Source organism: Papio anubis, chromosome 8 (genome assembly GCF_008728515.1).
Source record: "Papio anubis isolate 15944 chromosome 8, Panubis1.0, whole genome shotgun sequence".
In the NCBI taxonomy this organism is placed as follows: domain Eukaryota; kingdom Metazoa; phylum Chordata; class Mammalia; order Primates; family Cercopithecidae; genus Papio; species Papio anubis.
The window spans coordinates 34,016,296-34,039,080 of record NC_044983.1 but is presented as its reverse complement, the minus strand read 5'-3'; the positions used below and the strand labels follow the sequence as shown (position 1 = coordinate 34,039,080).

Here is a 22,785-nt window from a genome sequence, read left to right as displayed (position 1 = left end):
AGACAGAGTAGAATGGTGGTTGCCGAGGGCTAAGGCTGGGATGGAGGACGTGGAGAGATAATGGTCAAGGGGTATAAAGTTTAATTAGGCAAGATAAAGAAGTCCTAGAAATCTAATGTGAAATAATGTGACTACTGTTAAGAATATTGTACTGTATACTTGAAATCTGCTAAAAGGGCAAGACTTAAATGTTCTCATCACACATGCACTGAAAAAAAGATAGGAGCTATGTGAGGTGATGGATATGCTAATTAGCTTGATGTGGCAACTATTGCACAAGTGCACATATATCAAATCATCAAGCTGTGCAACTTAAATATATACAATTTTTAACTGTCAAGTATACCTCAATAAAGTTGTAAAAAAGGAATCCTATTTGTAAGTGCCAGCCTGGCCATAGGGTCACAGTGGCTTCCTGCTGTGTCAAGGGTTGTTCCTTAAATTGCTCAGGAGGGAGGTAGGGAGGTTTGGGGAGGGAAGATGGTGGGGGTTGAGATTTGGGAGGTGTTTGTTATGATGACTAAGAAAATACTTAACTGACATGAGGCTATCAGTCCTGACTCATTAGAAAATGCTTAAAGGGAAATTGTAAATTGAGGACCCTTGACTTACAAATTGTTTTTCAGCTTCATTAGTTCTCATGCTAGTCCAAACATTTATCTAACATTACAGACCAAATTACCTGTACATAGGGTCTACATCGGTCTTGTTTACCTATTTCCAGTACCTAGAACAATAAATAGAATATAGTAGGTACTCAATAAATATCTGTCAAATGAATCAGTGCTGCTAAGTCTTATACAGTGTACATCATTTCAATCACAAATTTACAAAGTCAAGATTCATCAATTTCCTATGTTCTACATGAATTCATAGGATGTTGTGGCTTCTTGATGAAGAGTTTGGAGTACAATGCTAAAGAGGCTGAATTTGATAAGTCAGTCCCTAAGTGAGGCCAGCAACTTGTTTTGTTGGGTTAGGGCAATTTGTTTTTGTTTCATATCTAAAAGATGCCCAAGTCAGTTTATGTAACCATCACTCAAATGGCTGATTTTAGGTGTGAATGAGAATAAACTTCTCAAAACTCATTAAAAAACACATAATCTGAAGTCGCTGACATGTCAGTGGTGTTATTTTCATACTATATAATGTATTATATATATGTGTATATATGTTTAATATGTGTGTGCATATATATCTGGAAGTTGGTAAATATATAGCTGCAATGTATGTTCATATTTTACATGTATATATGTATATCTATTTTAATGTGCTTATGTTGTGTGTGTATGTGTGTGTATATATATGTATAGGTGTCTGTATCTCATTTTTAAGCTAAAATGAAACTTAGCGATCTTCTTGCTCAATTTCCTCATTTTACAGTTACAGGTGCAAGATTGTGAGATTTGCCAAGGTAACGCACTAGTTAACGGAAGATCTGAACTGGGACCTAGGACTCCTGACTCTTTGTTTAGAGCTCTTTTTACTACCCTATGATATCTTTCTAAATGATCATGGCGATTTTCCATTCCACCGAACACTAACGCTGTCCTGTACTAAACACACATAAGAAGGCCAGGTCTTTTCTTATTCATAGTACTGACACTCTAGCGAATGAGGAAGGGCAGGGTTAATGGAATTAATGATAATATCTATTGATGATGTTAGTATCATCTTTATTTTATTTATCACCATTCATAATGATTTTGAAGAGATGTGTATTTAATTTGTAATTTAAAGAGAATAGGTGGAATCAAAACAAAGAGGTTTCCTTTATCTCTATTAATTTGCTTTGTTCAGCACACCCCAGAGGCCACTGAGTTTTTCACAACAGTAGATCACTCAGTTTTAAATCACTTCCCTGATTGGGTTCTTGCCACTTCTTTTATAGCTAAACCACTCTATGATCTCAGACATTAAATCTTTCTCTAGTCCAGACTAATATTTCTTACCCAGGGTTTTGTGCTGTTGAATCCTGATTAATTACACTGCAAATGTAAAATTTGTAATTTACAGAACTAATAAAATAAGGATAGTTTTGTTTATATGACAGAAAGCCTAAACTTTGGAAACATCCTGACTAGAAGGGACTTTGGATATCCATCATTACTGACAGCAAAAAATATTTTAAATATTGAAAATAAATATGGCAATATTAGTAATTTTGGAATCTGGGAATGTGGAATAAGAGAAGTACCAGGCATGCATCATTGTTCTAGAACTGGTTCACAACAGAACGGTAATCCTGGTATCTATAAATTGCTATACAGTCTAGTACAGTCTAGTAATGCATACATTGTTGGGTTTGGTTTCTCCCCACTCTACTGAGAAATAATTTTTGAATTTGTGTTGACAAATTAGGATTTGCTTTATAAAAAATATTTTCTACCACCTGTAATCCCAGCACTTTGGGAGGCCAAGGTAGGTGGATCACGTGAGGTCAGGAGTTTGAGATAAGCTTGGCCAACATGGCGAAACCCCATCTCTACTAAAAATACAAACACTAGCTGGGCATGGTGGCACACGCCTGTAATCCCAGTTACTCGGGAGGCTGAGACAGGATAATCGCTTGAACCCAGGAGGCAGAGGTTGCAGTGAGCCGAGATTGTGCCACTGCACTCCAGCCTGGACGACAGAATAAGACTCCATCTCAAATAAATAAATAAATAAATAAAATAAAATAAAAAATATTTTCTGCCCAGCTTGTCAGAATACATGTACTTCTTATGAATGAAAGATGCTTGTATATCCTAGTCACTACAGTGAGGACTGATTTTCTCACCTGTGGTTCAAGTGTTCTTCCTTCACTCTCCTGAGACTTTCTCGTGAAGGTTTATTTTATTTTATTTTTAAGAGACAGAGTCTTGCTATGTTGCCCAGGTTGAAGTGCAGTGGCTATTTACAAACACAGTCATGGTGCTCTATAGCCTTGAACTTGATCCTCCTGCCTCAGCCTCCAGAATAGCTGGGACTATATAGGTGTGAACAACCGTGTATGACTTTGAGTTGTTTTTAACTGTTGGTTAGAATCATAAAATTTTAGAACTTGTTGGGACCTTATAGATCCCCTGGTCTGTCACCTTCTCAGGACCAAATCCTACCAGCTGAGCAGAGGAAGGATAGAAAATGGAGGGTAGTTCATTCAGCTACTTATAAGAAGTTCTAGGAAAGGATATTGATTCTTTTGTCTGACAGAAAGTTTAAGAGTCTTTGTGAACTGTTAGGGTTCCTCCAAACTCTTTTTGACAACTGACAGTATTTCTCAAATTACTGCTCAAAACTAGTTTGTATAAAGAATGTAATTAATGCATAAATAATGTCTTCTACAGGTTTTAATGACAAGTACATTTTATTTTATTAGACACTATCTTAACCAGATATATTAGGAAAAGTTTTAATGAAATATAGAAAGTATTGCACTGTTGATACTCTTGCAGAACATAGAAAACTTTTTTCTTTTTTTTTTTCTGCTGCAAGAATTCCTTTATTAGAAAACACATATGTGCTGGGCATGGGGGTTTACACCTGTAATCCTAGCACTTTGGGACCCTGAGGTGGGAGGATCACTTGAACCCAGGAGTTTGAGGCTGCAGTAAGCTATGATTGTGCCACTGAACTCCAGTTTGGGCAACAGAGTGAGATCTTGTCTCAAACAAAACAAAACACCACACACACACACACACACACACACACACACACGTATACACACACACTATCATTATTGCTATTTTGTATAATAGAGTGCTTACTATGGAGGGAAAATGCTTTACTCAGATTAGTTTATCTTCTCACAAAGAACCCTTTGTAATAGATACTGTTATAATTTTTGTTTTATAGATAAGCAAATTTAAACTTAGAGAAATTAAGACACTTGTTCAAGGTGCTCCTGCCCATAGTACTGTAATCGGAATTCAAACTCAAACTATCTCACTGCAGAGCCCTGAGGCCTCAACCTATCCTTCATTTAAGTGATGAATATTCACACCCAACAGGCTCAATTCATTCCTTTCTTCCAATTTTAGGTTCCTGTCTGTCCATTTTGAGTGGAGAACAGCTGGTTTCAACTCAGTCACAAAGGAGCTTTGAAGGCTATTTAGCCTGTGTTCTTAATGCCAGATAAATCCAGGCCCAACATGGGCCAGTCTCACTGAAGCTCAACCTCTGTACCTTCCAACAGTCCCCAGTTCAGTGTTTCTCGGGAATATCATCTATAAAATTGTCTTTGTTATGGATTTGCACTCTCACCGACGATCTGGTTCTAAGATTATAATTTAAGAAATGTTTCTAAGCTTTCTAATGGTTTGTCTCCAGTTTACGTCATCACAGGGACTCATTCTTGTGTGTTTGTTTAGTTTTCTTGGGTTTGTGTTAGGTTTTACTTTGTTTTGCTTTCGTTTTTTTCCCTCGCTCTCTAAGTAATATGATCTGGAGGTACATGCATCCTGCTCTCCAGCTGCCCAAATTCAGTTTTAGCACCCTTATTTACAGTGGAGGTGTTTTATTTTGATTTGTCTCATAAAATGAACAAAGTTAACAAGATGTGCTTAGAGAAACCAACTTCCAGAGACTATGTTTCTGAAGTGCTACATAGGACTTCCTGTCTAATTTTGCCAAAAGAATGCAAGCATAGTGGAAAAATACATATTGAAATATGTTGTGGGAAAAAGTGGGTAGCAATGGGAAAATGTAGGTAGAAGGAGAGTTAAAGAGAGACAAGCAGAATAACTTCCTTCATTTCTATTAGCTGAGAAAGCAGTTCTTACCTAGGTTCTTCTGTCCTGGCTCTGTACCTGTGGCACAGATCCCTGAGGAAATAGAAGATGGTGGCAACAGAAAAAGTTTCCTGGATGACAAAAGGCATCTTAAGTGTTTCAAACCTGGTTGGTAAGAAAGGTCACAGATTTTTAATAGCTTCTGAAATACGCATCCATCATAAACCAATGGATGAATGCCAGTCTTCATTGAGAAGGGAGATCATGTTAAAAAAAAAAAAACAATAAATGTCTTTTTCTTTTCATTAACAAGGCATAAAAATAGAAAAGTCAATAGTGGGTGGGTAACAAAGGGAGAAGTGTTATGGTAATTTGTTGCGTGCATTTTATTCTTGATCTTGTTTGTGTCCAATCCACTCAGGATATGGCACTTGAGTGCAAGTGCCCATCAAGAGGCACAGAAATGACAGTTTTAGCTTTGTAAAAAAATTGTTTTTAAAGCCTTCACCAAGACACATGAATATTGCACTATCTCTGCTTTATGTTCTTTTTAATTAAGCACAATGGAAACTTCAGTCTGAGCCACTCCACTCTGTCTTGTTAAAGCTTGTTCCTCACTGGTCTTCATACTGGCCCCCATAATGGAAAAGTGTTTATTGGGGCATGGGGGACAGATTGTTGCTAAGCTGCTAATGACACCATATGTGCCCAAATCTACATTCTAATGACTCCTGTGGGTCTGCAATATTATGTCCACATTTGCTATGCAGTATATATGAGGGCAAATTCTGAATTAATCAATTGTTATGCAGAAAGCCAAGCTATTGAGTATCTCTAGGAAAAAGTCTTTATGTGAAAAGGAGCACCTACTATGTCCTATAAATTAAAAGTACTTGGGAGAATTAGCAAGCAGTAGGATGCTTTGTGGCCAAATAAAAATATACTGTGCTGGTATGTTATCTTGCTAATGCCATTTTCATTTCTTCAATTTAGAGAGTTTATGCTATAATTAAGCAATTGTGCTGTGTGGCTGGTTCAGCTGGTTCTGAAATACGAACTTGTCTAACAAAAAGTCTAGATTGAGTCAAGTATGATTTCTGACTCTGACCAAAGAAAGGAATTGATAGGTTTTGTTTTGGTAAAGGGACACTCATCGGTTATAATCCTATAAACAAAAGAGGTATTCCATAAAACCGCTAGTATAGAAATAAGTTGTTTTAGATGCGAAGAGCTATCTCCAGGATGAAATTTCTCTGATTCAGTGCCCTAGGAAATACAGGGAAGGAACTCAGGTAATTACTGTAATGGATAATAATGAGGTTTAGAATTGTCCAAGAGAAAATGCTTAACAAAGCAAACATGTCTTTCCTGTGATTACAGGTTCACCTTTTCAGGTGCTTCCTCTAGGTCATTTAAGTAGATCATTCAACAGACAATGTGGTTAGATTATTAGATGTAGCTCCGGGATGTTTATTTGAACCTGCTATTGTGTAGATGTCTTTATCCTTGATGGGGTTTCCTAACCATCAACTCAAACTTTTCTTATCACTGCAGCCATGAGAAGTGAAAACAAACCACTATTTTACTGATATTTCAGTTTTTGAACTGTCAATGTTGAACTGACCTATGTTATACCTTGACAAGAGGAACGGCTTAGCTATCAGGTAGCTAAGCCTTGGAGACTTCCTCTGTCTTTCAGGCCTGTGTGGCATTTCTCTAGCTTTAGTCTCACTACACATCTAGGTGCTAATCCCTTCTGAAGCATACCCATTTAATCTTCTCAAGCCAATGCCCTTAGTTTTATATTTCCTGGGGTAAAGAGAGAGGGAGCTGGCTTCTCCTATTCCTCAGGATCAAACTAAACACCCTGCTATTTTCACCTTTCTCTTCCTGTCAATGAGGCATGCACAGCTTATTTCTCTCTGGCTGTGATCTGAGAGCACAGAAGCAGCTATGTACAGTAAGGAGAAAGACCAATGGTCAAGAAACCACCTGATTCTGGTGTTCAGGCTCAGAAAACATGGAACTACAAGTTCTTGTTTCTTGACAGTCATACCACATCATTACCTTTTTCCTCTAGAAAAGCAATACTCTAGTATAAAGGCACTGCATGTTTATGCTTGTAGTTTAGCTTTGTGGATTCACTGTTATTGCCAAAAAATTCCTAATCTGCCTCTTACCAGTCTTGGGGCATTTACTTAGTTTTTGATTTTTAAGCGACAGGGCCTCCCTTTGTCACCCAGGATGGAGTGCAGTAGAGCAATCATAGCTCACTGCAGCCTCGATCTCCTGGGCTCAAGTGATCCTTCTGCCTCAGCCTCCCGAATAGCTAGGACTACAGGTATGTACCACCACACTTGGCTCGTTTTTCCTTTTTCTTTTGTAGAGACCGGGGTCTTGCTATGTTACCCAGGATAGTCTTGAACTCCTAGCCTCAAGTGATCCTCCCTCCTAGGTCCCCCAAATGCTAGGATAACAGGCATAAGCCACTGTGCCAGCCGTATCTATTTTATTGTTGAGAGCATCTAGGTATGGCCATCTGGGACAGTGTAACATTAAGGTTCTGTGTTCTAGTCACAACTGACTAAGTAACAATAATACCCAAATATTAAAGTGATCATTCAGAGCTGGCAGCTTCATCTCTAGGAGAAATGCAACCCTCAGAGACAACAAAGAAAAACCAGGTGTTTTGTTGAAGGCTAAATAAAATCAAAGACATGTAGGTCATCTAAGAGCCAAGAAATGCCATTGTGAATCCTCCACGAGAAGGTGGAAATTGAGGAATTGCTCTAGGGTCATGTTGAGTGTCAAGGAAGAAAATCAGGATGAAGAAAATTCCCAAATTGTAATATGACCTAGATTCTTCAATAAAGCTACTGCTCCATAAAGCTGTTGCCAAACGCTATTTTAATCAAAGCCAGCCTTCATTGGAGCTCTATCCTCAGAGTACAGCTATTTTCACAAAGAGCACTCCAACAGAGTACCAGTGAGAACCTCAGAGTGATGTTGGCATCATTTAATTGGATTACTGTTCATTACTTCCTGAAGAGATAGGGAAGTGTTATTTTTATTTATTTATTCTTTGAGACAGGATCTCACTGTGTTGCCTCAGCTGGGCTGCAATAGCATGATCATGGCTCACTGCAGCTTCATCCTCACACCTCAGCTTCCAGAGCAGCTGGGACTACAGGCATAAGCCACCATGTCTGGCTTATATTTTTTTAATTTTTATTTTTTGTAGAGACAGGGTCTCGCTATGTTGCCCAGGCTGATCTTGAATTCTTGGACTCAAGTGGTCCTCCTGCCCTGGCCTCCCAAAATGTTGGGATTACAGGTGTGAGCTACCATGTCTGGTGTTATTCATTTTTGTTATATAGGTAGCCACTTTCTATTTAAAAGGACAGAATACATCCTGGTGTTGTGCTCTTATGAACATACCCGTTTCCCACTGATATGAAAATATATCTCAATTACATCAATAATCTTATAGACTTCACCCTTTTGCCTTCAAAAATCTTCATCACTATAGCCATCAAAAGCCTCTGATCATATTTGACAAATACACTAATATGCATACAATGAAGGCTAGAAAAAACATGCTGAAGTGAAAAAGGAAATGGAAGAAATTAATAGATTACAGAGAAAGAAAAGGCTTATGTAGCATTTTCAACTCATGGGGGTATTTAATAGAGATCTTTTTACACATCCCAAACCTATCTTCCTAGCTATGTTATTTCCACTATAGGAAAGGATTGAGCTGTTTTAATTCCATAAAAGTACGTATGCATCCATGATGCATTTAATTTTATGTGCCAACTTGACTGGGCCATGGGTTGCCCAGATATCAAGTCATATATTATTCTAGATGGTTCTGTGAGGGTGTTTTTGGATGAGATTAACATTTAGATTCACAGACTGAAAAAAAGCAGATGGCCCTCCATAATGTGGGTGGGCCTCATCCAATCAGTTGAAGACCTAAATAGAACAAAAGACTGACCCTCCGTGAGTAAGAGAGAATGCTCCTTCCTGACAGCCTTCCAACTAAAATACTGGCTCTTCCAGCCTGACAGCCTTCTAACTGGGCCATCAGATGTTCCTGGTTCCACAGCAGCCTACCAACTTTTGGGCCTGAACTGGGACATGGGCTTTGCAGATTTTGGACTTGCCAGGCTTCAGAATCACATGAACCAATTTTCATAATAAATATATTTAAATATCTCTGCATTGCACTCTTTATGTGTGTGCATATCCTATTGGTTCTGTTTCTCTGGAGAACCCTGTCTAATATTGCATCTCAGATTTCAGAGTTAGGATCGAGGCTTGCCAGTACACTCTCAGTGCTGATAAGTCCTTTCAGCCTTAAACAGAACTCTTATTCAATTGATAAATGACAAGCTATTACAATGCAAATGCAAAAAAAAAATAATATTTGTGTGTTGGATAACAATTCTTTCTTCTATTAAGAGCTAACCATTATCTGTCTCCAATCAGTAATTCTCAGATTAAGTTTTAGTCAATTAAGATTGAAGCCTGATATCCACTGATTTTCCTCAAGTGCAAGTACAACCTGTGGTTGTTAGTGAAGGTTATTATTATGAATATAAAAATTTCAACCAGTAGCCAAATAGTTATATCGTCATGGTTCTTTGGAAGACATGAAATTCACCGCCCAACTGTACTAATTTATAATCATGGCCATCCCATGGCTCAGTCCGGTTGATACATAAAATTGATCAGGTGTATATGTGCTTGTAAAATTCAAAAAGCTTAGTTCTTTCCTTGAAGTCACTCATGGTCATAGTTCAGGTAGTTGCTTTAAGCAGTTTATTGACTTACTAAATGAACTCTTCCTATGGACATTGGCCATGTGTAGTTTTAGTGACACATGAGTGGTTTTCTAAGTGTTCTCCTTGTTCTCCTGTAGTGGAAATAAAAACAGTCATACCTCAAATGTGTGTATTAGAAAAACCTGGTGGTATTCAAGAGATGTGAGAAGCACATTTCTTTAAATATCCTTCTATTGAGCTTGTGTTCAGATTCCTTACATTTAGGAAGGGGGAAGGCTTTTTGAAGGCAGCAAATAGTTGGTATGCATTTATTGGAGAGCATACCCAAACTACAACTGGTGGGTAGGTGGTCTTCCATTACAGCCCCCTGCATTGTATCTGATGCATGCAGGGTAATCAGTGCTTGTACTAGCAAATAGAGGCTATCAGGAAGTGCTCAATGTACTAATCATTTTAACCGATGTATGAACCATACAGAATTAGTCTGAAAATACAACAGGTAGCAGGTGCCTGCCTTCAAGGGTATTCAGTCACACTAAGGCAGAAAAATAAAACTAACTTAGATATTTCCTCCATACTGTCATTTTCCCAAAGAAAATGTGATGCATCTCTCTGAGAAGATCACAAACTAGTAAGCTATGGTGTGTGTGTGTGTGTGTGTGTGTGTGTGTGTGTGTGTGTGTGTGTATATTTTGCTAGATACTTTCCAAAGAAATTTCCAAGAAGGCGACCAGCTCTAGAGAAATAAGTGCTGAGTCTTGTGTTTTTAAAATACCCCAGCAAAATCAATACACCTTGGTTCATCTGAGTGGGTGAGTGGAGAATAGATCCATATCAAGTGTGTACCTACTCTGTGCCATACAACATTCAAATATGTTATTTTATCATTTAGCCTTGACAATACTAAAAAGTGGGTATCATATTTGGTAATTATAGTCAGAGAAGTTAAGAGATTAAGCAACTTGCCCAAAGAACACAAAGTAAATAAGGAAGAGCATCAAATGAAAACCTATTTCTCTTGAACTCTAGTTGACCTTCCCACATCTTCTAACCCAGGCAGACAGTCCCTTGGTGATGGTAATAATGTAATCTCAGGAATAAAGCAAAGACTTGGGAATTTTGAAACAAATGTTCTACTTGCTACTCTGCCAGACCACTGTGATACAAAGCCACCCACTTCCTCAGGTATCACTCTCCTTTCCCCGTAATTTTTTTTTTTTTTGAGATGGAGTCTCACTCTGTTGCCCAGGCTGGAGTGCAGTGGTGCAATCTTGGCTTGCTGCAAGCTCTGCCTCCCAGGTTCATGCCATTCTCCTGCCTCAGCCTCCCGAGTAGCTGGGACTACAGGTGCCCACCACCAAGCCCAGCTAATTTTTTATAGTTTTATTAGAGACAGGGTTTCACCGCCAGGATGGTCTCGATCTCCTGACCTTGTGATCCTCCCGCCTCGGCCTCCCAAAGTGCTGGGATTACAGGCGTGAGCCACCGCGCCCAGTCTATTTTTAAGATAACAGTCACAACACATGTTCCTTGCCACAGAATCCATGGTCTCTAAAGATGATTAAATGCTTTACTGTGCTTGCAAAATTCCTGGGGGGAAATATAACCACAGTGATCAGTATCAGAATTTCACCAAAATTAAAAATGGAAGCTTCTAAAAGTCTAAAATATTTTAATTTTTTCTACTCTTAAAATGTTATCAATTTAATACATATACACATAAACAGAATGCACAGTGATACAATATATGCATTTATACCATCTCTATTAAAAATGCATTTGTCTGCTTTTCTGCACTTTTTACCTAATTTATTTTTGCCGTTAGCAACTTGGCTTTCTGCTAACTTATTTAACCACATTAATGGCTGTAGCTTACTTTCTTGAGATGCATAAATAGTATTATGAACAAACACTGAAGATGTTAAACTGAAGGTGTTACCTAGGATGCAGAGACCATCTGTGCAGTTTTCAGATTCCTGGCTTAGACCTTCACAGAATTTGCCCCCATTTCTCGGGGGTGGTGCTGTGCACTCCCGGATCCGCAAATGTTCACACTCTGGGCTGCAGACGGACCATTCGCTCCACACTTCCCAGCTCCCATCCACTTCAAAGGCAAACAAAAGAAACCATTGTTAGAATGAATCAAGTAGCTGTCAGGAGACTCACCCCAGGACTGCTGTTGTTCTAGAGCTAGATTTTAAGGAAATAACCACCAAACAGAAACAAAAGAACATATTCACTTATCTTCTCTCCATGGTTTCTTTCCTGAAGAGATAAGCTCACAAAAGCAGTGGTATAATACTCTTGCTATTTCAGGATGAGACCAATTACCAAATTGAGGCAAGCATTCATATTTCCAGCACCATTGGGTTGGCTAAAAATTTGTCATGACCCATTCTTTCCCAGTCTTTCACGCCCAAGTGCATCTTAGGTGGACAGATAAACTGTGTGCAGTAACCATTGATAATCAGCCACTTTCTTAGGGGTTGACAGTTTAGAACAGAGTAGAATGAACTATCTTTAAGCCCTAGAAGCCCCTAAACAATATAAAGTGAAACCCAAATATATTGATAGTATTAAACTAAAACAGGTCAGTCAAACCCCAAGACACCAGGACTTATATAAATAGAATTTCTTGGGTCATGGACTGCTGCTGTATGTAGAAATGAACAAACTGAATTTAATTCCACTAAAAAGCAACCCTAGAGATCATGGCAGATGTCTGAGGCAATTGCCCTTTACCTCCTAGGAATAGTTCAACCATGCTTATGTGGGTTAAGATACTGCCATTTTAAATCTAAAGCAATTAGTCAAGAATAGGGTAATATAAAAAAAATACTGAACTTGAAGCAAAATGTCTGAGCCCTTGTCTTGGATCTGCCAACTTATCCGCTGAGCAACCCTGGGCGAGTTACTTAGCCTCATTTTACCATGTCTGCCAATTGGGGATAGTAAAACTCACAACACAGGAGTAAATGACATTATGTGTGTAAAAGCATCCTGCACAGTACCTGGCACATAGTAAGCACTCAATAAATGCTTATTTAACATAAGTCCAAAATGAAACTCCAAGAATATGCTTCTGGGAAGAGCCCTACCTTAACTTCGATTGCAAATAAATTTGCAATTTTATTATAAAGACATGAGGCTCTAGTTCAGTGTCCTTGGAGTTAATGTTCTGTAGTGCATGTGAGACCCAGGGTCAATTTATTTCTCAGTGGGAGGATACGCATTTCCTAAAGAAAGTCATTCTTCCATCTCATCTATTTCTTGTTGTATAAATTGGGTTACAGCCAGTAAGAGACAAAGGAATTTATGAAAGCCATACTTGGTAAATGAAGTATCTCTTTTTACAGAAAGAAAGGCAAGCATAGACCAAATGTAAAATATAGACTGCTGTGACAGTGTACAGTCGCTATCAATTGTCTTATAAATAAATACAAAGCTAGAACTGATAAAGTTATTTGATTGATAACTAATGATAAAGAGTCAAACATTTGGTACCGTTCTTTTGTGCTTTAAGACAATTTATCTAATCCCTGCTAACTATTATACAAATACAGGCCACAAGATGGGAGAACCCAAGGAGAGAAGGGGATGGCTTAGCCCAACCAAACACTGGTAGTATAACCAGACTTCATAGCAATTGGCTTATTGATGACGAATGTTCGGTGTCATCTGAGTATTAAAAAATATGCCCCAAAACATCGCACCGTGGCATTTTACCCACGTTGCTGCCATGACAATGAGCTCTACATTAGCACCTTGGATAAAGGTTCTATTCTAAGAACTTGGGAGAGGGTGACTTTGGAAAAGAAAGTAACATTGATTGCTTCACACCAGCTTAATAGTGTTGGTGGACCAGAAGGGAAAAGGGAATCTGCATATATCTCACCAGGACAAAGAGAAGTGCAGGTTATTTTCTGCACTGACATTCCCTCACAAAAGGCCCCACCATTGAGAGGAGCTGGGTTGGTGCAGGTCCGGGAACGTTTCTGCCATCCTCTACCACAGCGAACATTGCAGGCTGACCACTCTGTCCAGGAAGACCAGCCTCCATTCACTGAGAGAGAAAAATGGGGAGGGGAGAAAAAAAGGAGAGAGGTTTTTACTGATTGCCTACTATGTGCAAGCCACTGTGCCAGGTGCTGTGAGTCAGGCATCCGGGGACCGAGAGACTGTGCAGCCCCCACTGGCTGCTCCATCATGAGACAACAGTGGGGTCACCTCATCCAATCCTCAGCCTATTCATCTGAAATGGGAGGGACACAGAATTTGCCTTGCAAGGAAATTATAAGAAATAGAAAGAACTCATCAATAAATCTCTAAAGCACTTGAAAATCCAGAGTATAAGAAGAAAATATCAGCATTTGAATTTCTGACTTTAAGTGCTTCAAAAATAAATCCCAGGGCTCTTCTATTGTGGAAGGGAATGCCTTTACTTATATAGCTGGGAACTTCTTTTATATAATACCTGAGATATTCAGCAAATAGTATTGTTTGTTTTTGGAGAATTTCACATACCAAGGGAGCGACTACCTGACAGCAGGTCTAGGAAAAACTGGGGTGAGTATTGGGTTTGAGAGGCGTGGGAAGCAGAAGTTGCCCATCTCAATTCTTTTCAAATATAAACATAATGGAATAAAATAAACAGCTTTTTATTATTTTTAAAAGAGAGATTGGAAATGTCACTGACTATCACACGGAAGTGCAATATTGGAAGGAACAGCAAACACATTAATAGAAATAGTGATGTTTTTCGCCTGCCAGGTGGGGGAGGCAGGATAGAGCGCTGCAGTGAACGAACCCCAAGGTCTTTGCAGCTCTCGACATTAAAAGTTTTAATAAAACATACATCCCTCTGCCTCTCTGCTTTCTGCCCTCCCTGTCCATTCCTGGCCTTTGGGCTGGTCTTACCATAAACCACCACAGTGGCTGACAGGCTTCTCCTCTTAGCCACGATGTTGGCTGCCATGCAGGTATAATTTCCTGAGTCCGAGAGCCGTGCCTGCCTGATGATCAGGTTATGGTCAGCCCTGGTGTCAATGTTCTCATCTTGTTCAGAGTCAATGGGCTCCTCATTTTTCAGCCATTCCACCTACAGGAAGAAAGGAATGTTTACAAGTCACTAAAAAAATCAGAACTCTTTTCTGGAATAGAAAGGTGAGCAGATTCGGGTATGGGAGAGAGATGTATCTAAAATATGGAGCAACAGCAATGATTGGTTTCTTTATTCCATATCCTGCCCCTTTTATTTGGTAAATTTGGTTATATTCAGGAAATGGATACTCAAGCTAATAAGCTGGGAGCAGGAAAAGAACACAAATATCCTACATTGACTTTGACCCATTTTCTAAAAATGCACTGGAAGAGAGAAAAGAGGTGACTGCAATTAGGCCATTTCATTTCATTACAACGTTCATGATGATGATGATATTTCAATAACTGGTCCAAAGTGGAGCTCAGAAAATCAACATATAAATGTAAAACTTGTATTTTGTGTTGAGAGGATATTATTAGACAAGGTTTTAAGTCAAGATGCCTGAATTTAAACAAGTTTTGATAAAGGTTTGAGATTGTACTAAGGTTAAAGTAATATAGTTTTGAGCAATCACAAGCAGATTTAAATTTAAAGCTCAGTGTTCTGTAGATTTTGAGATAAGTTTCTTTGGTGATCATTTATGTTACTCCTTCAGTGATCGAAGAGACATTTAGCACTTGGGTTAGGTAGCTGACATAGTTGAGGCCCAGCCCCTCTTCTGGAGAAGCTCACCTTCCCCATCCTCTGAACACAGACTACTCCTATTTCTGATGTGTTTTCTCCTAGAGGCCGAAGAACCTATTTTCTTCTTCCCAGTTTTATCTTGGTCCTATCCTCGGTCTAAACTTCTCTTTCCTTGAACACAAAAGGAAGACACAGATGGAAGCCTTCTGCTCCTGGGATCCTCAATTTGCTTCAAATGGAGAAACACCACCCTGAGCACCTCTATTTCATCACATGCCACTTTCCTCTGATCTGTTATTTCCTTATTCACTCTCTGCTTCCATATCTAAGCAACATCTCTACTCTCTAGTGCCCCTTGGTAGCACTAGACACATCTCTTGTTTGACAACAACCATTCAGCTCTAGTTATCAGCCTAGGTAAAACACAGTAATTTAATGGACACATAAAAACTGACATTTATTACAGAAAGCAATGGCCGTGATGACATCAAAGAGAAGTCACACAGGAGCATACACATTGGGGCATTTCATCATACTCTACTCACCACAAGCACAGCTCATTGAAAGCTGGTTTTAGAATAAGATACCTCATTTCATTTCTTAAGTCTAAAGAATTCTAATTTATCACCAATAAAAAGTGTCATCTGGGCCGGGTGCGGTGGCTCATGCCTGTAATCCCAGCACTTTGGGAGGCTGAAGTGGGCAGATCACGAGGTCAGGAGTTGCAGACCAGCTGACCAACACAGTGAAACCCTGTCTCTATTAAAATTATTAAAATTAGCCGGGTTGGTGGCATGTGCCTGTAATCCTAGACACTCAGGAGGCTGAGGCAGGAGAATCGCTTGAACCAGGGAGGCAGAGGTTGCAGTGAGCTGAGAATGCGCCACTGCACACCAGCCTGGGCAACAGAGCAAGACTCCATCTCAAAAAAAAAAAAAGTGTCATCTCTTCTATAATCATTTGATTTAACAATGATTTGTCTTTGTAAAAAGGGATTTACCAGGGGAAGACATATAAGGATCCTTCCATACTTACCCCGAGTACCACCCCACAAATGAGAGCTTAAATACCCCAAATTATCACCATCAAAAACTTACTTTAGAAGAGGTAAATTTGAAAGAAAATGATACCAACTAGCACAAAGAAGAGATCCGAGAATTACAGTAAACGTAAAGAAAAGCTGTAGAGCCGAGTGGTACCAGACAATGAAGTAAAAATGCAAATCTCACTACCAAGTCCTGGGGTTCCTGATGGCACCAGCCTGGAAGGTACTAACAATGATCAGAGCCAAAAAGCACTGCTCTGTTTAACAAAGTAGGGCAATGGAACCAATTTTATAACACAGCTGTGTTATGACTACCAGCCTGTGACACAATATCGTCCATTCACTACTACCATTGCCTATTTCAGAGCCACCCATTTGTTACTTTGACAAATATCTAAACATTTGTTGAGTATCAGAGATTGTACTGAGAGCTAGGTAAAACCAGGTGAACAAAACCAAGATGGTCTCTTCTTTCACTGGATCTTACAATGAGTAGGTAAAATAGAGATAAGTAAATCTACATTCTCACCAAAATATAAAAGTTGAGAGTCATATTGCCTCAATACAATGACTATAATAAATAAATTCCTTTCCCTTGAAAATTACCCAGTCTTGGGTATTTTGTTATGAGCAACAAGACATGGACTAAGACCTCGCCCTGCCATGATCTTCTTTCTGGGATTTTTGCAGTGGCTTCTTAACTAACTGGTCTGTCTGTGGCTTCTATTCTTGCCTTTACAGTTGATGTTAGGGTGTAACCCTTACTGTAAAGTCACTAGAATTAGGTCTTTTAAATTACCATCAGTCTTGTATCACTGCAAGGAAGAAATTGATCAGCTTAAAGCAGGTCTGGGAACTTTTTTGCTCTACCTCCACTCTCCTCCTAGGTCAGAAATTCAGGGGCAAATTGCCTGCTTTCTGATTAATTCCTTACATTTGCTATTTGTAGCATCTAGCAAACACTTCTCCTATGTCCCCAGCTCAGTTGTCCTCTTCTTTCATACCTCTCCTCAAACAGTTGGTCAGGAAGTAGAGAAAGTCTGGCACTGACCCATAAATAAATTATTCATAGACAGTAGATAGCCAGAGAGAGCCCTGTGGGCAGTGCTCCTGAAGACTGAAACTAAAGGAGTCCTAGCACCTGGAAATCAAGAAAAGCTATCCTAAAGGAATCTTGGCTCAGAGGAAAATTAAAGGTACAACCGTCAAGTAGAAACTTGCTTCAAATTGAAAACTTAAAGAAAAATAAAATCATGCACAAAAGAACGAGGCCAACAAACTAGGAAAATATTTGCCATAAATTTGATAGATAAAAGGTTAATCATATGAATGGTATGAGTAAAAATAATATGAATGCTCAAACTTTCATTTAAGTTGATGATAAAAACCCATTCCAGTAAATCTGGCATCAAGATGAGTATGTAATACATGAAAAAAAAAATCCACAAAACACATGACAATTAAACAATTGAATATTATGTAGTACTAAGAATAAAGTCTAATAATTAATAAGTTAGAAGTTAGAGCAGTATGTTTCCTACCAAAGTAGTCAAGATTAAAATATCTCTCTCAAACACACAAGGAGTTTTTATTTTAGTGATTTGTTTGTTTTTTGTTGAGAGTGCAGACCAGAGAACATTTCACCTACTGTTTGATACCATGCTATGGACAACATATTGAATATTTGTCTCCTCCAAACAACTTGAATATTTGTCTCCTCCAAAATTTATGTTGACATTTACTTCTAGTGTGGCAGGATTGAAAGGTGGGGCCTTTCAGAGGTGATTAGATCATGAGGACTCTCCCCTCATGAATGAATTAATGAATTAATTAATGAATTAATGGGTTATCATGGAAAGGAAACTGGTGGCTTCACAACAAGATGGGAGACCTGACCTGGAACATTCACCTGCTCAGCCCCATTGCCAAGTGATGCCATGTCTCGTGCCGCCTCTGGACTCTGCAGAGTCCCGACTAGCAAGAAGGCTCTCACCAGATATAGCTCCTCAACCTTGGATTTCTCAGCCTCCAGAACTGTAAGAAATAAATTTCTTTCCCTTGAAAATTACCCAGTTTCGGGTATTTTTTTATGAGCAACAAGGGATGAACTAAGACACTGTCCTACCATGATCTTCTTTCTGGGACTTTGGCAGTGGTTTCTTCACAAACTGGTCTGTCTGTGGCTTCTCTTCTGACCTCTACAGTTGATGTTCTACAAAGGGATGAGACCATGCCACTTTCTAGCTTGAGATCCTTCGGTGGCTTTGAATCTTAGAATGAAACCTCTAGGCTAACAAAATCCTTAGGTAAGGTCTAGCACCCTCTGTGAGTTAGCCATCTCAGAGCCTCAAGCTCACTCCACTTTAGCCCTGCTGTACTCCTTCCTGCCCTTTGAACTTTCTAAAGTTCAAAGCAAGTTCCAACCTCAGAGCCTTCATACCTACTGATTCCTCTGCCCTGAAGAACTCTCCCATTGGTGGTACCATGGCTCAATCCCACTTTGCATTTAAATCTCTCAGGTCAAATGCTACTTCCTCACAGAGGCCTTACCTAACAACCCTTTCAAAAATAGTAAGCCCCACCCCTTCCTGCTTTGATTTTCTTCCTAACGCTTACCTCCATTTGCTAGTCTTTTTTCCTTTTTTATTTTATTTTTTGAGACAATGTCTCAAAAGACTACTGCTGGAGCACAGTAGTGTGATCATAACTCACTGACCTTCCAGGCTCAAGCAATCCTCCCACCTCAGCCTCCTCACTAGCTGGGACTACAGGCACACCACCACACCGGGTTATTTTTATTTTTATTTTTTGTAGAGACAGGGTTTCACTATGTTGCTCAGGCTGGTCTCGAACTCCTGGGCTCAAGCAATCCACTTCGGCCTCTTAAAATGCTGGGATTACTGGCATGAATCACAGTGCCTGGTTCTATTTAATAGTCTTAAAGATAATTATATCATTTGCACTTGTCATTACGGGCTTAGGAATTTACCGAAAGAAAATATTAAGGGTGCAAGTTTAACAACAAAAAATTATGTTTGATAGAAGAAAGAGAGAAAGAGAAAAAAGAGAGAGAAAAGAACAAAAAAGAGGACAAAAGAAAGGATGCAAGGAGGAAAGAGAAAAAGCATGCCAAAGCTACATGACAAATAATGAAGCTTTCAAAAAATAAATTGGGACTCAACAATTGATTTAGTATTGTATAGACGTTAAAAGTCCTGGTATCAACTAGTAAAAACATAAAAAAGTGGTCATAATACATGAAAGAGTAAATATATAAAATTATGTTTAGTGTTATCATAAATTTATAAAACAAAAACAATAAACATATGTATGCTTAACAGAAACATTGGAAGAGAATGCAGTGTTTATAGAAGTCTTAACTGGGGTAATTATTCTTTTTTTCTGGTAGTTAATTATGGCAAATTCAAGGTAAAATCTTTCATAATCTAAAAACAAATTACTTTAGCTTAAAAAATCTCTTTTACTTATCATGTAGCACAGTGATTTTCAAATTTATATTTAGCTGCAGAATATTTCTTCAATTCAAAGCTTATCTGAAACCCAAAATGAAAAAGAGGATTAAAAAAGGGAAGATATTATGACTGATGCAGAAGCGAGGTATCTGAACTGCAGATGTGAGGGACCCTAACATGCATAAACTTGGTCATGCCAGGCCCACTGCACAACTCCAGAAGAGACGATTCACATCCTCCCTTGTCAATGTAAATGATGAGTGCTCAAGATGCTTGGTGCACAACCTGTGCTATCATATGAGCTGGTCCTGCTGTACGGTCTACCCCCAATCACTCACAGGCACTATGGACATATACTATGGTCTGCTTCTAGGCCTTCCAAAATTATAGTTTGAAAAATATCGATAAGGTAAATAAGGTGTCCTAGGTATGAGTGTGTATCTGTCTATACACACACACACACATATATACACACACACACACATATATACACATACACACATACACACACACACACACGCATATATATATACATGCACACACATACACACACACATACACACACACCCCCTATGAAAACCTACTCTCATGGTTTTCTCATGGAAATGATAGGTAAGCATCAAATAACTTTTCACATATGTACAGACCCCAGCATATCAGCCTGTATATATATATATGCTGGTATACTTGATGTTTATGGTGTTATGACTGGGGTCCCTCAATCCAATTATGTCTATAAACAGTCAACATAGTAGACACTTAACTGTGGAACTGGTTTTTTATTCGTAACCTAATAGTTTATCCATTTAACTGATGGCAGGATCTTTATGAGGAAATCAGTTTGGTATTTTCTGGGCTTATAAAAGTGACAAATTGCGCTTGAATTTATGCTTTTGTCACTTAGAGAAACTTTAAAACATTTTTGATGAGCTAAGTGCTCCTAATGTAGAACAGTTTAATAAATAAAATAGGAAAAAAAATTCTCTACACCAGCAGTTGCAAACTGCAATGTTCCTGGGGGCCAGGGAGGTAACATAAATTAGTGAAGTGGTGCTGGGTACGAGACCTCCACGTGCACTGCTTGCATATTAAAGACAAGGGACTGTTCTTCGTTTCCACAGAGGAATGAGCTCACACTCATTTTTCTTTAAAAATGTGGCATTTTCTGTCTTTTTAGACAAAGGCATGGGTATTTTTAAAAAATGATAGTGCAATGAAAAATGACAATGAACTCATTTTTGCTTAATAATCTCTTTTGCTTTTCATGTGTCACGGTGGTCTTTAATTTACAGAGTATTTATCTTTAGCATCAGAAATTATAGGAAAGTGATGACTGTGGCAAAATGTAGACCACAAGACCTGTGTAAATGTGTGGCCACTAGTTAGGGTCAGGCTATCATTACCATGAGAGAATACAGGCACAGTGTGGCCAGATCTTCTATTTTTCATGAAAAGCCAGAGATGCTTATTTCAATGTAATATTTTTTGATTCTTATATGATGACCCATATATTACAAAATATATTATGAGGACCAAAAAAAGAAACATATTCATAAGAAAAATGTAGATTTGTCCCCCCTTCTCCACAAAAACCACAATACACCAGACTTCTGACCCCTGGTGAATGTTATCACAAAGAGGAGCTCAATGCCCTACACTGGATTTAATTTCCTTTCACTAAATCATTTTCCCCAACCATCCATGAATGTTATGGTGCATATGTGTTACTACCCACTCTCATGGCTTTCTCGTGGAAATGACTGGCAAGCACATAACTTTTGAACCTATATCCAATATTCTGCAGGTATGATAAGGCTTTGCATGTATGCTGAGTTCAGACATTATTTAACAATAAATTGCCTACACTGTAAATCCCTAATTAAGCTCTTAACAAAAGCAATACAAATTTTCAAATTAGCATTATAGGATCAATAAATTGACCACCTTGTGGCTAACAGACATTTTTATCACTTATACACATGACCTGCTGCCAAGAGTTCATCTTTTTGACAGAGAGGCTTAACATTCCTGAAGGTTGTTGGAGGCGTTCACCGCTCGGATGAACCATTCTTTATCTGGTTTCTACTTATTTGGTTCAGATAGATAATCCCAGTTCAGAACATGCAAAGAAACTAGTTACTTAGAGGTAATGAGCTTATGGATTTTCAGAATGCCAGCATTCATTAGCATAGTGTTATGTACAGATGGTCTGCGATTTGTGGACCTTTTTCCAGTTTATAAACAAATCTGGAAAAGCAGAACATCAAAGACAATTAGATTTCATGCCACACAGCAGGTTCCTGATCAATCATTCTGGTTAGCTGGGGACAGAATGTATGCAACTGATGAGCTTCTAGTTTTCTCACCAATAGGCAGCATGATGTAGTCAGATTGGAGAGGGAGCCTCCACTGGAAGGGGAACAGAATGATGCATTGTGGGAGATTATCTTACCTGAGACCTGGCTTACATATGACTATGTCTGCATGAGTCATAATATGTCACTTACTCTGACCTTTTATTAAGAACGTCTAGTATGTATATACATAAACCTTACACCTAAATGTTTATTTCCACCAGACAATGTGAGAATTTTCATGCTCCTATTCTTGTTCTTAATGTTCTATAAAAGAATGAGGAGAGTGGTGTTGTTAATCCTTTAGAAATGAAAAAACAAACAAACAAACAAAAAACAAAAAACCCAAAGACTAGTCTAGAAAGAAGAAAAAGCTGCATTAAAATACAGCTTTCCTCACATGCAGGACCTGAAGCCCCTTGACCTTTGAATTCTAGACTGGACCAACCCAAAAATCTACCGTCATATCCCACGGAAAATGCAAATCAGACCCATTAATTGGTATGATCTACCATGTGCTCCTACACTTCATTCCCAGCCCTCTCTTGGGATATGGTAGACTTGGTATCAAATGGAGTTGTTCATACATATTATAGATGCAACCTCAGCTTTATGACTTCTAAAGTGTCTCAATTCATCCCATTGCCTGTGATCATTTTCTTTCTGCTCTACTTGTCAGCAAGCTCCTT

At 38.7% G+C, this 22,785-nt stretch overlaps 1 protein-coding gene across 7 annotated transcripts in view; it reads right to left on the bottom strand.

Moving 5' to 3' along the window:
• The window catches only part of UNC5D (unc-5 netrin receptor D), a 576,267-nt gene that overhangs the window by 102,981 nt on the left and 450,501 nt on the right, over positions 1-22,785 (bottom strand). For 4 of the 7 annotated variants that reach the window (XM_009212864.4, XM_009212868.4, XM_009212866.4 and 1 more), the window contains exons 5-7: positions 14,417-14,597; positions 13,395-13,562; positions 11,439-11,603 (exon numbers count right to left, since the gene is read on the bottom strand). In XM_009212864.4, coding sequence (XP_009211128.2) covers positions 11,439-11,603; positions 13,395-13,562; positions 14,417-14,597 — 514 coding nt within the window. The remainder of the gene's footprint in view (positions 1-11,438; positions 11,604-13,394; positions 13,563-14,416; positions 14,598-22,785) is intronic. The other 3 variants (XM_009212870.4, XM_009212872.4, XM_009212871.4) reach the window with 1 other exon arrangement.